Here is a 17,115-nt window from a genome sequence, read left to right on the forward strand (position 1 = left end):
AGCTGAGGGCTGGCAATAAACCTCAACAAGAAAAAAGCACAACCATTTACTGTCCAAGGAGAAATGGCAAGCACAGCACTGGATACACTGATGGTTCCTTCTTTACTTTCTACCAGCGCTGAAGGTGAGGGAGCAGAAGATTCCTGCCTAATTTCTCCTTAGGAAGCCAGCACAGGTATGTCAGCCACTTTAAACTGTTTTCATGCCACTGGAGAGGCTTTGGCATCTCAGGATTAAGACTCTTGTTAAGCTGAACTCTAATTAGAAGTGTTCATCTCTCTCCAGGCAATACAGAAGGAGCCTAAATGGGCTTGATCCTAACCTAACTGCATAAAGAAAAAAACTGCATAAAGAAAAATGGAGAAATTTGGCCCTAGACCTTCTGCTGATTGCAACCACATTGATGGAGATGACTTTCACCAGTTCTTTCTAATAGGTCCACAGGTACCACATTTAGGTACTTTCCTAAATGTGCCTCTGCCTCTGGTAGAGGCAGCCAGCCCATGATAACTCCATTGCCACATTAAGGGTTGCTATTTGCAAACTGCTGGAAGGAACATTTTCTGAACTGTTAAATCAGTAATGTTAATGTCTCGGGAAAAGAAATGGAAGTCCCAGCAATGCCAGAGGAGGTGTGCACACGTCTGAGAAAGGGCTAAGCAAGCAGTGGCAGGGCATCCATGGATGTACAGCTTTCAATACATGAAATAAGAAATTAGAAGAAGGATTAGGTGCAGAACTCATCCATGAGAAAGCTCACCAAATTCTTTCAAATTTTTAGACAAAACTGTCATAAGAAGAACATGGAAGATGTGGGGGAGAAAAGAAAGACTTCTTAAAAAGGAACTGAGAAAAGTTCTGTTCAGGCTTATAGAGCACAGAAAACTACTTAAATAGGAGGACAGTCTTTAACTCACTAAGTTTGAGCTTGGGAATATTATACCTCCTCTCTTCATATGCACATTTACTATAGCTTTTAGGAAGTAAATGCTATAGTAAAGATCAATTAGAAAAATGCATGCAATAATTTTGCAAAAGATCAAGACACAGATGATACAATTTTAGTATCTTGATAACAGCTAAAACTTGATCACCGTAGGGTTTTGGGCTAAAGAGGAACTTAACTGCTTCCAACTTAAAAAGAAAAGAAAACAAAATCACACGAAAACAAAAGCAAAAAATTTTCAACAAGTGAAAAGCAGGATAATTATGCAGACATCAATATGCATCCACACCTAAATGCCACAGACCCCAATAAGCGCTCACATATTTAGAGAGATTCCTTTCTCAAATACAGTGCACACACGTGACCTGGTGTATATAAATGCACACACCAGCTGTATTTTCTTCCTTACTTGCAACAAATGTCTCAAAAAAGACAACACTGCATAACATTTTCTTCTGGTGCACACTCAGGCAGAAAAGCAACAGAGGCCTAGCAAATTACAGTAAAATTCAGCATTGCACATGGAAGATCAGTCCCATCAAGTGCTTCAAGAGAACTAAAACCAACCTCATCCCAAAGAAGCCAGAAACAAAACCACCTGATAGCACTGCCAAATCATAACTACTTCTTCCTGCATTACTAAGAAACACATCTGCAATCTTGGAATTTCTCTCTGACAGACTTCATACCTCTGCCATCTACTAATGACTGACACACCTGATCTTTTAAAAAGATGGATTTTAACTTCTTTTTAATAATGAGAAAAGTATTTTTCACCACTCATTTCCAAAAACAGCTGGAGCAGTTTGGCATAAATGTTCAAAAAGTATCTCAACTAGTAAAGGACTGCCAAATTCCACCAAGAAAGGTAAAATGACTGGGAAAAAAGAATAAGCCACTGAAAATCTTTTCTTAAAATGGAAACACTTGTGCAATTTCCACTCTCCATTGCAAGCATTATTATGTCCTCTGAAAGAAAGAGCTCAAAAGCTCTCTTTCAAGTAGACAGTTGGGTTATGGTTTGAAGGCCTCTTGATTTCAGTTTTAAGAAAAATCAAAGGGGTTTATCTTAATGAATACAGAGCTTAAAAGCACCAGGTTCTTGTTTACTGTTAAGACTTATTCATACCCTGCAATTTTTAACACACTTTGCAAATAAATACAAACAACTTGTATTCCAGATAAGCTTTAAAAATGTTACTGATCCTCTTTTTTCTTTACTCTATTTTCTGTTAAAATCTGTCCAAGATATGCCACAGGCTCAGGATTAAGAAATAATAATAAAAAAAAATCAACCATTACACGAAAAAAAATCCAGTTCAATCCCCTTTCAACTTACAAAAACGTGCCTCATAGGGACCATAAAATCCATGTAATTACCTGCTGCAGGATCTGTAACTGCTTGACTGGTGATGCCAGATGGTGGTTCTTGGAGCTGGTATGTTGCATTTGTGGAGGGTGTCGTAGGGCTGGTGTTGCTGTTTGTCATGTAATGTGAAGGGTATGGTGAGCTATTGTAATACTGTGCATATTGGCCCTGGCCAAAACTGGGATAGGAGGGATATTCCTGCAAGACAAAAAAGCAACTGAGTAGCCCATCAAAGTTTTGCTACTTTTCAGTATAAATTCCAAAATATAACTACAAACACATGTCAGACTTTGAGCACGTATGCTTCCTGGACTGGATGCTGTAGGACCTAAAACTGTGAGGCAGTAAAATGAAATCTAATTTACACATAATTAAGTATGTCTTGTCATACAAGCAGTTTATTAGACACTGCTGAAGATGTGTGAATAAGAACATCAACCTCTGACAGTTAGCTCTCAGATGACAGATTGAAGAAAAACATTTATAAACATTTTAGTTTGACTTGAAAGATGACAATTTCTTTCAACAAACTAAGAGCTATATTTTTTCAGCAGATGAGAATTCTAAGTTTGCCAAAGTTTGCTGAACTCCTATTAACAAATTTACCTGCTGTGAACTATTAAATCCAGTAGAATTTGTGAGTGAATTATTTCCTGCATATATTCCTGATGATGTTGTAAAACTGCTGCCTGAAATGAAAGGAAAAATTATGTGAATTACTAAAACAAAGTATTGGAAAATAACTTATATCACACAATTATATCATAACATTATGGCATATTTGTAATATTTCCCATATGTTGACCGATTCAGCTCTATAACATGTTAATACTTAGAAAGTGATAATTCATAGTTCTTACACTCTGTGTTTCATTATTACAATAAAAAAATCCCCTTGAAATTTAGACTGGAATTTTGGACCCACCTCAGGTCTCATTGAAAATTCAGCTATCACACCTCTTTAAATAACACCCAGCACTGTGGAAGTAATGAGGGTTTCTTTACTTCTTTTTTTATTTTTCTTTTTTTTGTTGTTGTTGAACAATAAGGGCAAGCCTTGTCCCGAGAGACACCATCTCCCCTCATGAAAACCTGGTGGCTCTGTTTCTCCTGCCACCTTTGAGAACTGTGTCCTCTCCCCTCCCTGAGCCTTAGCCCCTCACAGGAGCAGCAAAAGCCATAACTCCCTGCTCCAAACAGCTCAATCCCACTGCAAAGCCATTAGGACTCACTAATCGATCAGAGACAGCCTTGGGCTGCAAGCCTCCCCTCTTTTGACAGAGTGTACTGGGCATGACACAAGAGAAAAAAAGTACCTCTCTGAAAAGGGAGCCCCAAGATGGAATTTAGCCCAGAGACTGAATTGCTGCCTTCATCTCCCTCCTCCAGCTTTCATGAGCCACCAAAAATAGACAGATGGGGCTCTCTAATACCCAACCTGAGAAGCTGTTCCACTAAAAGGGCAGCGACCCCCTTTCAGCTGTCTTGCCCTCGCTGGCTGTAACCCAGGAGTGACACAGCCACCAGTTGAGACATATGGATGCACAGGGTGAAGCTACATAAGCCACCACAAAGTCTGTAATGAGGCAACCTCTTGAACTCATCCAGCAGGAGAGCACCAGTCAGCACAGGTTATTAAAGTGCACAGGTTGTTTACAGCCTCCCTCACCACCAAAATCTGCCTCAGTGCAAAGATATACAGAGACTTTGGGGGTAAAACTTGCAGGTGAGCAAAGGAGACAAGGAGGGATGAAAATCAACAGGGAGTCAGACACACAGATGCACCAATCCTCTGACGTACCTGACACAACTCAATTAATAAACAAACCCAATAAGAGGTTACTCACTGGGAGAAGCAACATTTCTTGCAAATCCAGAGGACAGAATGCAGGCAGGGGCCCGTACTTATTACAACCCCTGAAGGACATTTGTCCCTCAAAATGCAATTTACTTTTCTTAAACAAAAAATACCAGACCAATAGGTATTGTAGCTAAGAGAAGTCAGAAGGAAAAATATTTAAATGTTTTGACTGCAAAAGTTACTAAAACCACATACAAGTTAAGTCTCAAAGAAGTAGATGAGAAGTTCAACAGCAATGGGAGTAAAGGATGAAGCTTAAACTTAATGTATGAAATAACTATAAACATTTATCTTCTATCTTCCACTAGTGCAAAATCTCTAATTGTTGATAGATGCTACTAATCCTGTGAACAAAAATCAGATTACTTCAGCAGAGGAGTTGACATCCAAGTTTAGCAGATAGTACAGATAAACAGTACTAATGAGAAAAACATGTTGTTTTAAATTTAATTTAAAATTGGAAAACAGATTTTTTTTTTTATTGTGACAAACACGAAAGCCAAAATACATCTGAAAAATATTTTAAATTGCAATTTGAAATAATATTTTATTTCTAATAGTGCTCTGGCTGGAAAAACATAAATCACTGTGTCTCTTCTTATTTCTAAAGGTTTTTTTGCAGATGCAGTAATACATTCAAACCCAGGTTTTAAAGGCGCACAGTTTGAGCCACTAAAAAGATATAAAAGGCCTCTCATAGTCATAAGTAGAAAAAAACCCAGACTTTGTTTGAGGAATATATTGTCTTTCCTCAGAAAGTTTGGAAAATAATTTGCAAGAGCAAATGAGAAAAGTAATTACATGCCAGCCAGCATCTCTCCCTCTCAGACAAAGACACACACACAGTAACATGCAGATCTCTCTTTCATCTCATGGTCAGCACTGGCTTCTATGGAGGAGGGGTAAGGGTCTCCTAGACCGTAACAAACGTGAAGCAGGTTTCTCAGAAACAGCTCTGTGGGCCACCCAGAACTACAGGCCTGAAGTTGTTTTTAAAATACTCCTGATTTTGCAAATTGTTTTTTAAATATTCAGCCATAACATGGCATAGAGCCGCTACCCTGCCTCAGCCGAACAAACACAAAAATAAGAATCACTACAAAACGTGCAAGATTTACTGCCCTAAGCTGGCTGGCTACATAGCTTTAAAATGTGATAAAAGCTGTAAATTGCAGGTCAAAGGTCTATTTTGCAAAGAGCTCTGACCCACATTAAAGCTGGGAATCCCAGTCAGCATCGGAAGGCGGCCGGACCCTGCTGGGAGTAGGGCGCGCTCCAGGTGCGGGGCGCGCCCTGTGCCGCCGCAGGCACGGGATAAGGTCCTCCCCCGTGTATTGGGACAGAAGCCCATTTGCCTTCCTAGCTCAGTCTCCTTGCCATGGGCTATGTCTATCATCAGGGTACAATGTATGAGGCAGAAGTTTAGTGCAGCTCTCTTGGGAAAGCCTTCGACGGCCAGATGGGCTATTTAAGCTCAAGGTTTCTTCCGTTTGCTTACAGTGTTTAAAAATCCTTGGCAAACTCCCCCTTGTTGTCCTAGTAACTGCTTAGCCATCCAGCACAATATTTTTATACTGTATAATAATAACCAAATACCTTAACGTTTACTTTTTTACAGTTGAATTCCCAAACCAATGGGATAGTTATGCTCTATCATCACAGCCTCGGTAACTAAAACAATGCCAGTGCTCATCACAGGTCTAACACCCTTCCAGTGGTAGGGTACTCGGTGGAAGGTACAAGCCATGCTTTTTATCACAATCAAAGGAGACCCAAATAAGACATTTGCAAATGGAGTTCTTTGCTTGCTGTTTCCCCCAGCTTTTCTCCACTCCATTTATCCTCACTGTGCAATCCTTATAAATCTGCCAATATAGGAACAAGGGCCCATTCCCACAGCCATTAGTCATGTAAGTGGTCTTTCAACATCTATGAAGCAACTTATATGAAAAACAGCTTAAGGAACACACTCGTTAAATAAAGTAAGGGGGGGGGGAGAGGGGAGTGGGGAGATGGGTCACAGAACTGCCTGAATCCTCTTGTCACCTTCTCCCCTATGCACTCTGTTAATGAGATTATAAATTTGTGACAAACAAAAATCCAATTACCAGAATAAACTTAGCAAGAAGTCACAGGCAGCAATTCTCCTTACAATTTTCAAAAGCTGGCAGCCTCTCCCCCCACTATTGTTGGGTGACTAATGACGCTGTAATTTTAGCAGGGTCAGGAAAAGCACTGGGTTTAATTGGCTGCACACGCACCGCGAGGCAGCGTCTCTGCATTGCAGGCAGACATCCATCCCAGGGAGAGGAACCAGAATTAACTCCAAAGCTTTGGAGCACGAGGTAACCCCAGTCAGGGAACACGAGCAGGACAACTGCAAGGCCGCTAGGAAATCCCCTTTGCCGCAGGCAGGAATGCCAGCAGGGCCCCAAGCCGCTGTCATGTAACGCTCGGCTGCGGAGTAGGTTGTGGGATCCATTATCTCCATTTAGCAGCTCAGCAGCTGCACGCAGGAGATGAAGAACAGCTATTGCAGGCTATGACAAGGCTGGGGCTGCAGCCTGCCCATATACTGCTAGAGGGAAAAGGGAGAATAAACTCATTTTCCTCTCTGGAGGTTTCTGCACAAACAACTGAACAGCAGCGGCAATAACCCCGTCTTCTGTCATGAGAATCAATTTTGTCCTTAAATAATAGTTGAAATTATGAATAGGTTCTCCTTCTGAAATTAAATCAGGAAACAAATGTTCCTGTTTACTTTCAACAGCTGTTCAATCAAAAGGAAGAATTAAGTCAATTTAGAGTTGTTTCAAATACACAAGTTTACTTAATGAAAATATCACTAAGACATATATTCTCACATGTAGTACAGACATATATTGTCAAACATTTAACTGCAAGACTTGTTCAGAAATGTGATTCTTTTCTACTTAGCAACTAACAACTCCTCCAGTCCTTTCATTTGAAATATTCCCCTTATTTCCAATCTCATGGTCTCTAAGGTTTCTGTAGAAAACCAGTCCTTCCCTCACCCACACATTGTGCTATTTATGAGCACAACAGAAAGGACATACACACCACAGGGATGCTCCACGTCTGACCTGTGGCTCTTCTGCCCAAGCCAGACTGTCAGTGATCCATTGACTTCCACAGGTGGGCAGCTCTCAGTCCAAGCACAGCATAGCTAGAGCACAAGCCAGAGTAAGACCTCCCTCCCCCCAAGCCCTGCAGACAATTCCATCATTAAATCAATGCTTCTGATCCTTTTCCTATTAGAGCCTCCCAACTGGGTCATCTTTAACATATTTCTTTTTGCAGAATATTTTAAGATCCTTGCTTCTCAAAGCATACAGGGAAATGCTTTCCAAGATGTTACCGTTCCATCTCTTGGCAACTGTCATCCTTTACTGAGCTTGAAAATTCTGATCTTATACAAATTTTGCATATAGCAAAGAAAAAAAAAAAGCAATGCCCTTTATGGCAGACTCTGCAGTATATTGACAGAGTCCAAGCTCTGCACTACTAATGCCAGCATTCACATTACTTACAGCTTTCACTTAAAATTTTCCAAGCACTCTCTACATTATCCTTTGCTGCTCCCTCTTCCCTCCCTCTGTTGAATGAGTTTCCCATAGACATCTGCAAAACTATTTCCCTGCCCTCCCTAAAATCCCTTTTTATTGACATCCCTCTGCTTGAAATCTTTCAAAAAACACCTTTAGAGCTGTTAGATAACCAGTATGGGGTGCCAACTGTATATTATACATAAGCAGTGTCACCTTTATTGTTTCATTAGGCTCTTCTAGTCTGTATGTTTAATTTTAGCCTCCAACTTCAATGGACTATATTTTTATTTGCCTGTAGAAGTTAACACAACAGGATCCCAGTATATGACTGTGGCATGAAGGCACTACTGCAATAGAAATTATAGGCAGCCCAGACATGATTTTTCAATCACACCATTTTCTAGCAACTGTGAATTATCAGTTCCTTAAAAGCTGAAATGTTGATTCAGAAGTTCATATTAGCTGCTGCTGGCAAACATTTTGAGTTTTCCCCTACAGAGAGGTAGGATTTTTGGAGGGGGGAAGGTGGATGTGTGGAGATGGGTGTGGAGGTGTGTTTGTTTGAATTTTTTTGTGTAGCTGCCTGCAGAAAGCAAACCAGTAACCTTGTTTGATTATATTAACTCTGATGAGGAGAAGACCATCACTATTCAGCATGTAGATGAAAATCCATGTGCTACTCTGGTCCTGTCCCTCTTCCCTGTCAGAGCACACTATAAATCAGCAATATTTGAGATGTCAGATGGTCACTTCTGCCCTATGGAGCTACTCAACACGCAGTTCAAAAGAAGATTTAAAAAAATACAACAAAAAACACCTCTCTTGAGCCTGAGCAAAGTACAGGATCAATGTATCCTTACAGCTGTGGAACAAAAGCAAAATTGTATTCACTTAGTCTCTGAAAGCACTTCTGCGTCAAGACATTTCATGGAGTGTTTACTTGGTGGCACACAGTTTAGACTGAGCTTGGTAATATACAAAAGTGCAAAGCTTATAAAAAAATTTGGTCAATTTCTGTGATTGATGACTTATTTCAACAACTCCAAAATCACAACACACCTGATATCTACTGCCAAATTCAGGGGTGAAAAGGCCTGCAGCAGACATCCCAAAATCACTATTTCTGGTAAACAAAGATTTTTTAAAATATCTGTTAAATGGGAACAATCCCAAACCAGGCACAACCAGTGACTTCTCAATACAGAAGAGAGAAAAGGAATTGGGGGAACAAAGTGAAAAGACATTAAGTAAACTAAACAGGCAAGTACAGCTACAAAATATAATTGATAATAATAGCCTGCACATACAAAGACTTACAGCTTTTAAATAGACTTCAAAGAAACAGACTTCAATCATTACTTAGCTACCTCCACAGCTGCAGTAGGTATTTTTATCTTCTTCTCCCTCCTCAAACACGCTCAGGTGTCAAATTATATTTGGCACTTCCTAAATTCATAATCCTGTCACGTTTTACAGGACTAGCTTTGTCTCAGTCACTATTTGCTAAACTGTTGCTATTCAGAGAAACATTTTTTTACTGTAACAACGCTAGAATATTTTGCTATTTAAAATTTAATGAAGCAAGGGGTCTTCTAAACTGCTGAGAGCTGGCCTGTTGCTCTCTCAGCAAAGGCAATCATCATTTCATCAACAACTGCAATAAAATCAGAGCCAAGAGCTCAAGCAAACATTCATTTTTATTCTAGGAATATAACAAAATAAGGAGGAAAAAACCCCACCACAGCATTAACTACAGCTAATTAATGGTAATATCTGTTTATACAGACCTTGCATCTGGTAGCTATAGGGAGCCTGTCCAGGTTGAGGTGTGCTAAAGCTGGCACCATAGCTGAGAAATCCTGTTTGTCCAGGTGACTGTGACTGTGCCAATCCACCTTCTGTCTTGATGCCTGCCCACAATGCACCTAAATCAGTTAGTGACAGCAAATCTATTTGTTCATATTCAAACAGGGATGGAAAATAACTTAATTAACAGCCATTTTAACATATACCTACTATTGCCTGAGAGAACAAATATTGAGAGCATGCACAAATTAATAAGGTAATGGCAGTCTAAGAGCACACTGAAAACTGAAGTTCACCAGGGAAAGGTTAAATTCAAAACTGTGTTTCCAATAACTGCAAAAGAAATTTATACATGAACAGGAAGTTGCATTATTCCTTTTTTCCTCTCCTGCCAGAGGCAAACTTTTCCATATATTCATGACATTACACAGAGGTAGATTAGCAACTTCATATGAATTTAATGAAGCATAGCATAGCCAAGCTCTCCTGCCATCTACCCATTAATGACATAAATGAAAATTGCATTGGATATTATTCCTACATGAAAATCACACAGCTCCAAGAATGGTTTTTTTAAGAATTAGAAGTGGATAAAGAAAACTAGCATTTTTCTCTACTAGTATTAAGTACAATGATGATTTTTCAAAGGTAATTAAATGTTAATTCAATTCTTTAACAAATAAGCACCTAAGAGACAGGAACTATTCCTGAAGCAATCTCCTGAACTGGGAAAAACATAGCAGAGTCATTAATCTGCACTGGTGGAGAAATCCATTACACACCACATTACTCTCTCACTTCCACATTTAGTTATAAAATAATCCAAAGTCTGATCAGTGAATGACTTGCTGCCCAGTTTCAGTGATTCTTCCCTCAATTTGTAAGGCAATGAGCAAGCAAATATCAGCAGGCAAAATACTGAGGAAATGCACACAGTTCAGTCTCTGTCTCTTAGTTTTAATTATAAGTTTGTCCCAACATGAACTACCATTTAAAAATAATTATAGCCAAAGTAATAGAAAAGTGATACAATATTCTTAGGTTTCACTGTGGCATTCTGTGATAACTCATTGTTCAGAAACCAACAGTATTTGAACTGGATTTACTAAGTGTGAATTAGTAACATTCATTTGAAAATTACTGTTAATCTAAGTTCATTTCCTGGTTGGATTTTTCTTTAGACAATATTCAACAAGGTTTCAAGGTAGGAGTGGGCTCAGAAACTAATGCATTGGCAAAACTTCAATACCTCCCTATATACAAATGGCAGCAAATTTTCTGCCATCTAAGTAATTATTTTTCAACTGTTGTCATTAATTAACCTCAATTCCTTCTGCCAGACCTTCTAACTGCTGAGCTAAACCTGTTTGCTTGTTTTTCCCTGATGCTTACTTGATTCTTCTGTTTCATGTTACAATTAAGCAGTTCGAATGACGAATCTCGACACCTCATTTCCAAGGGGAAGCTCCTGCTGTGGATGGCTTGGTATCAACAATCCCTATTTGTTATCTGTTTAAGGACTTCTGAAATGCTGATTAAATATGGCTTAGAGAAAGTTTAACTAAATCAAGCATTAAATTTCTAGTCTAAATTTCCCTTAGCAGCCTGATCCAACACTCCATCTCAGACGGAGCAGGATATGTTCAAAAGCAGCAGTAGGAGGATGCCACTTGAGTGAAGACAACTTGGCACTGACATGCCCTTTTGCAAACCTCCATGCTATGAAGAGCCTTTCATCTCGTGGGACTTACACTTGCTCTCATCCCCAAAGCCTTCACTCATCAAACCTTGATGCTCCCTTCTCCCAAGTCTAATGTACTCAAGGAAGTGGGAAGGGACAGTGACACAAGGACTGCCAGGATTTGGAAGGTAAAGAAGTTGGGAAGCAAAGCCTGTGCTAGATGCTGGTGCTGGAGCAGGCAGGAGGAAAGAGCTTCAGGAAATTCTCCAGCCTCCTCAGGGGCTTTGCAGATGAAGCAGAGCCAGGAGCCCCAGGGCAGCAGCTGTCAATGGCATTCCCCTCCACCCCCCTTCCTGCCTGCATGGCTGCATGGCTGTGGAGGTGGGGAACTGGAAAAATGAAGAGGCTAGAGGTACAGCTGAGCACCTTCCCAAACTCTGCTCTAGAAAGAAAACCCGAGGCAGGCTGATACAGGAACGCACAAATACTCTTTCTTCCAGTAGACCCAGAGTAAAGAAACAAAAAGAAAGAGGCCTCAACTCAGTTTTTTCTTTCTCATAGGCATAAGTCTTCTCCCTTTATACTGCTGTAAGATTTCTGCCTGGATGAAAGGCAAGACAGAGGGTACATGGGGTCTAAACTGCAGATCAAAGAGTAGAATTCTGGTTCTAAGCAAGGCTTCAGCTCTTGCCTATTTCAAATAAGTGTCCTAATGCTCCCCAATTTCATTTGGGAGCACAGATTATATGGCATGCCTTAAATAAGCAAAAAATATATGTTAAGTCCTAAAACTTTTTAATAGTTATTTGCTTTTAAATATTACTCCTATAAAGGACATCAGCAGGAGCACCTTAGCACCAGCCACAAGGCACAAGTCCGAAAAGAACAAAGCACATAAAAATTCTTTTGGCTCAGGAGCTGAGGATTTCAGTGGTCAAAAGTAAGCTCTGCAATGTAAAACATTGCAAATTTATCTGAAGTCCTAGCATGGGGGATGGACTAGGCAAAAAACCAAACCAAAACAAAAGAGCAGGCAGGCATGTTAACCCCCACAAGCAGTTGCCAAGTAAAGCAACTCTCAATTACAGCTCCGACGACAGTGAGACAGCTAAACTCAAGTAGTGAAATCAAGGCCTGGCTGAAGTCAGTGGGAATTTTAGAGCTGACTTCAGTGAAGTCAGGATTTAATCCAGAGGAACCAAGCAAAAAAACAAAAAAGTCACAGTTTGGGCTGCCCAAACATAGCAGTCAGCCAAGTATGAATACGAGGTGTCCACAGGAGAAGCAGGTCAACAAAAGCAGGGTGGGGAAACGAGCTGTTTGTTATCATCCCCCCTGATCCAGATGGAATTAGCAGACAAACTCTCATCAGCAACAGGAGCTCTTGTGTGCGTCTGTGTGTCTGTGTGTGTCCAAGACTTCTCATCTCACAGTGTAAGTTTAAAATGTGCTCATTCGAACTGAAGCTAAAACATCCAATTTATAATAAGAAACCTATTTTAAAGTAAGGGAGAAAATAATGTATTTCTTTTGCCTACTGTCCACCATAATCTGCCATAGGATATACTTGAGATCCAGTGGATTTTCAGCTCGCAGACTTCAAGATTCACCAGTTTTGCACTTAAAACTTTTAATACTTTTAAAGTGAACAGCTTATATGGCAAGTTCTGTCCTTTCGGTATAAAACTTATATTATCTGAACACATTTTTACAAAATATACTGCTCAAAGCATGTGGATTGTATATTTTTAATATATTCCCCCAGAGGAATATAAGACCTATTTTCTAATAATGCATCCTTGCTGCTGCACTGCTATGTGGTCTGCCAGCAGACAGTCTGGCAGGAAAATGGTCTCACCCATGGCAGCTTGTTTTTAAATTAAATTTTTTGGGAAATATTTGCTACTTAGTACTATCTCCTTCATCAGGCAGACAGAGCTTTAGTGGCAATTTACCTCAATTTTCACCTCCAGGGAGTTTTAAAACATTGGAAAATGAGATTTTTTTTTTGATGGAGGCATTTTTGAATCTTTTTTTTTTTTTTGCCTGCTGAAAATCAGCACAGCCTCACAGATTCATCTGGGTTCTAGTAATCTGTACCAGCTGAAATTCAGACTTTTACATCCCGATGTAACCTCACACACTGCTGGGGAGCAGAGCCCTGAGCAAGTCACCAGGGGCTGGGTCTGTGTCATGGAAACCCTGAGATCTCTTTTCCCATTTCACTGCTGTGTTTTTGATGTCACCAACAGAAAGCTAATCATGAACCTCTCCTCCTGACCCCAAAATGGGGTTTATTTTCTTGAGTACCTTTTTAGCTCTTTAATACATAAATTAAACATCACTCATTCCAAGGTGAGAAAACAGTCTTCCACAAGAAATGCTCTAGTGCTGTCCCACTAAGCACTAACCTAAGGGTCACAGAGGCTTGATCTAAAGAACGTTTACCTGAGGAATAAAAGAGCACGGCCGGGATTTCTTACCATAGGAAGGGATTCCGTAGGGCTGGCCGGGCTGGGGGTAGGTGGCATAGGCTGTGGCTTGCTGCATTCCCGCTGGGAACTGCGCCTGCCCATAGGCAGCCATCGTTTGTGACGACGGGGTGGGGAGAATGTGTGGGTAGGGTCTGCTATTGATTACAAGGGACAGAAAATAGGACAGACACTGCATTAGACAGACATGCACGTACTTATTTTTAGCTTTATTATAATCCTGCTGCTTCATTAACACATAATCATAGGCTGTGCTAGACAATGGAAACTTTAGGAGACAAAATAAGAAAGAAATAAGAATAATAATATAATAATAAAGAAACCATAAGAAATCAATAATAAAAGAACAAGTGAAATACGTACTTTACAAATATTTTTCAAATACATTCTTAGCATTTTAAAAAAAATTCCCTAGAAGCTGCTGCAGTTCAAATGATGGCTTAACAGATGGAGTCAATTATTATTTTAAATGAGGTTAAAATCTGCCTATTCCAGTTATTATTATTACTACTACTATTATTATTTTAAAAAGATATCATACTTGGAAGGGTAAATCTGTGGTGGGGAGAACTGGTGTGTTTGTCTTGGGCTGAAACCGCTGCTTCCAATTGCTGCACCAAGGAGAAAAGAAAGCATACAGAAGTGTAAATACACACACCAAAGATAAATATTATTTTTCCGAATAGAATTTCAGAGTATTAACAAGATCTTAATTAAATTCAAATATCATTGATACCTTAGATAGAAAATAATATTTTATGAGGAACTATACAGGAATGCTTAACATTAAAATCTTGATTGCAAATCTCAAATACTAAACTGCCCCTTTGTACAATTCCTGAGCCACAGTTTATTCTTTGGTTGCACACAGGCAACATTTTCAATGCAAACAACCTATTTCCTAATGGAAACATTTCCCTTCATATTTTCAAAGGATTGTTGATATCTCAAGTGCAACATTTTATTAACTTTTAGAATTTTTAAGACCAACATTTTATGAAGGAGCTTTATGCGTGCCTCGATTGGAAACACATGGCCCACTTCAGAGCACACACCTCTTTTTAAAAAAAAAAATAATTCCTAATACCGACTATGTATTATCTTATTACAATTCTATTTTTTTCCCACCTAATCTGCTGTCTAAAACGCTTTCAGGCCTTTAAATCAGTATTGCAGAAGGATGTCCAGGGTGCAGATGCAGTCAGTGAAACAGGTAAGCGGAGGAGGCTGCACCGCGAGCGCTCCCCGCGCAGCCCAGCAGACACGGAGCCTTCCCCAGCACTGCTCGCTGCTGTCAGCATCTCTGGGTGCTGCTCAGAGCGTGGCAGCTCTGCTGGCCTCCTCTGCTCAGGACAATATTTTTGGGAGCCCTTCCATCTCTGGTTACTGTCTAGGTGTCACTTCTCCTCTAGGTCCCAAGGTGGGCCTGGGAGCCTTTGCCAGGAAAGGGTCAGCAGCAGGTTATGAGACTACTGTAAGATCAGACAGCCCGAGAAACAACAGGCCTTATGGCTAAGTGCTTGGAAATAAACAAGGCACACATAATTACCCCTCGCCAGCTACCCCCTTCCTGGCCAGCTACAGGGAAAATCCATCATCTTTACACTCTGGGAGGGAAGCAGGGAGTCTCTTTCTATACCTTCTACATCCGATAATTTTTCTTTTCTGTGGCCTGTGAGGCTGCAGGCATGCTAAGTGTTAATCTCCAACCTTTACTCAGATCACCAAGATGTATGTAGCTACAATTAGGTACATACTGTATTTTTCTGTGATTCCGTGATTCTGTTATTCTTCTTTCAGAGAATTAAAATACCTCAGAAGCCTTTCTTTGGGCTTTCAGGCTTGATGCTTTCAAACTCATCAGCCTTTACAGAAAATGGAGGCTGTGACAAGACCAGGAAAAGGCTGGCTACCAGGAGTCTGACTGGTTGAGAGATGTCAAATTTTGCCACTACTGAAATGTAATCCCACAATATAACATTAGATCCTTTTCTGATTCGATTTGCACCATAAAACCAACGTGCTAGAAATACCACAGTTAGTCCACAGGTGTGCAAAACTGAGCAAACATCTTAGATTCTTCTCACAGTGTTTGTATCTTGTATGCCAGGAGCTAAGATGCATATTTGCCTTCCTCTAAGAAAAGAAGCCTGACAAAAGAATAAATACTTTGATAATAATAAATTACAATAAATGAGGAAGACCTCTCCTCAATTAGAATAATAATCACAGAGGCATGTATGTTTACTCACAGAAAACAAAAAAAAACTACTCTGGGCCAGAAAACTCCCTAGTGAGACTCTCACCAAAGACAATAAGCCTGATATCAATAAGCCTGATACTGTGATGCTCCTCACTTGGGGAAAACTCCTGTTGACTTAGACTAAAATGTACAGAAATTGGTAAAAGATGGAAAGTACAAAAAGCTTTTTAAGAGAGGTATGCAGGTTTAGATCACAAGGGATGAGAAAATAATAAATGAAAAAAAAGCTGAGCTTAAAACTTGGGTTTATTCCTTACCTGATCCTGAGAAATTGTCTAAAGACCCGTCTGTGGTAGTAGTAGTAGTAGCGATCTCACTGCTGTTCATTGGTTCTGTTTTAACTACAGAAATATAAACAGAAGATATTCTATATGCTCCTAATATTCTTGCAGGTGCATGCACACACACTCACCACAAACACAAACTCAATAAAGCAAAACTCTGCCAAAATGTTCTAAATCATGGCTATCAATATTTTGCATTTTATGTATTTGTCTACACAAACAGTGCAAAATACTGGCAGCTATGATTTATTTACGCAAAAATATAAGATGATCAAGAGGGTTATTCCTGTCCCCAAGGAATAAAAGCCACTGTAACAAACCAGAAGTCCCCATGCAACTCTCTGCACCTGTCCTGATTCCTCTTAATCCTACAGACCCAACAATAAGGATCCACATTTAGATCAGGTCACACAGCATTTACAGGCTTGAAAGACAGCAAATTGAATAAGACAAAAGAGGAAATAATTTTTAAATGGTTTTCGCTGAGGGCTGTTCAAATCTTGCTTCCAATTAAATATTTTTTCAGAAGAAAATAAAGGATTTGTGATGAAGTAAAACACTTTTCTTGTGGTGGATTTCTCCTCTCAAAATGAAAACCAACTTTATTCTCAACAACCCTGAATACAAAAAGAGGACACAGTCCTCACCAAATACTTCAAAGAATGCTTTTACATTTTATCCCTCTGCACCCACAACATGACACAGCTGTCTGAGAGTTAAAAAGAAATAGACCACGTGATTATTGCCTGGCTCATGCTGATTCATAATCAATAATCAATTAATGACTTTAAGTAAAACCTCAAGTAAATTAGCAATTTACTTTACTGTCGGTCCAATGCAAAGT

At 39.7% G+C, this 17,115-nt stretch overlaps 1 protein-coding gene across 11 annotated transcripts in view; it reads right to left on the reverse strand.

The window, feature by feature from the left end:
• Window positions 1-17,115, reverse strand: part of EYA1 (EYA transcriptional coactivator and phosphatase 1) — an 83,322-nt gene that overhangs the window by 54,672 nt on the left and 11,535 nt on the right. For 2 of the 11 annotated variants that reach the window (XM_058825018.1, XM_058824947.1), the window contains exons 2-7: window positions 16,245-16,328; window positions 14,266-14,335; window positions 13,716-13,858; window positions 9,533-9,655; window positions 2,922-3,004; window positions 2,327-2,513 (exon numbers count right to left, since the gene is read on the reverse strand). In XM_058825018.1, coding sequence (XP_058681001.1) covers window positions 2,327-2,513; window positions 2,922-3,004; window positions 9,533-9,655; window positions 13,716-13,858; window positions 14,266-14,335; window positions 16,245-16,328 — 690 coding nt within the window. Of the gene's footprint in view, window positions 1-2,326; window positions 2,514-2,921; window positions 3,005-9,532; window positions 9,695-13,715; window positions 13,862-14,265; window positions 14,336-16,244; window positions 16,329-17,115 lie in introns of all 11 variants that reach the window. The other 9 variants (XM_058825008.1, XM_058824938.1, XM_058824982.1 and 6 more) reach the window with 6 other exon arrangements.

This window comes from Ammospiza caudacuta, chromosome 1, assembly GCF_027887145.1.
Source record: "Ammospiza caudacuta isolate bAmmCau1 chromosome 1, bAmmCau1.pri, whole genome shotgun sequence".
Lineage (NCBI taxonomy): Eukaryota > Metazoa > Chordata > Aves > Passeriformes > Passerellidae > Ammospiza > Ammospiza caudacuta.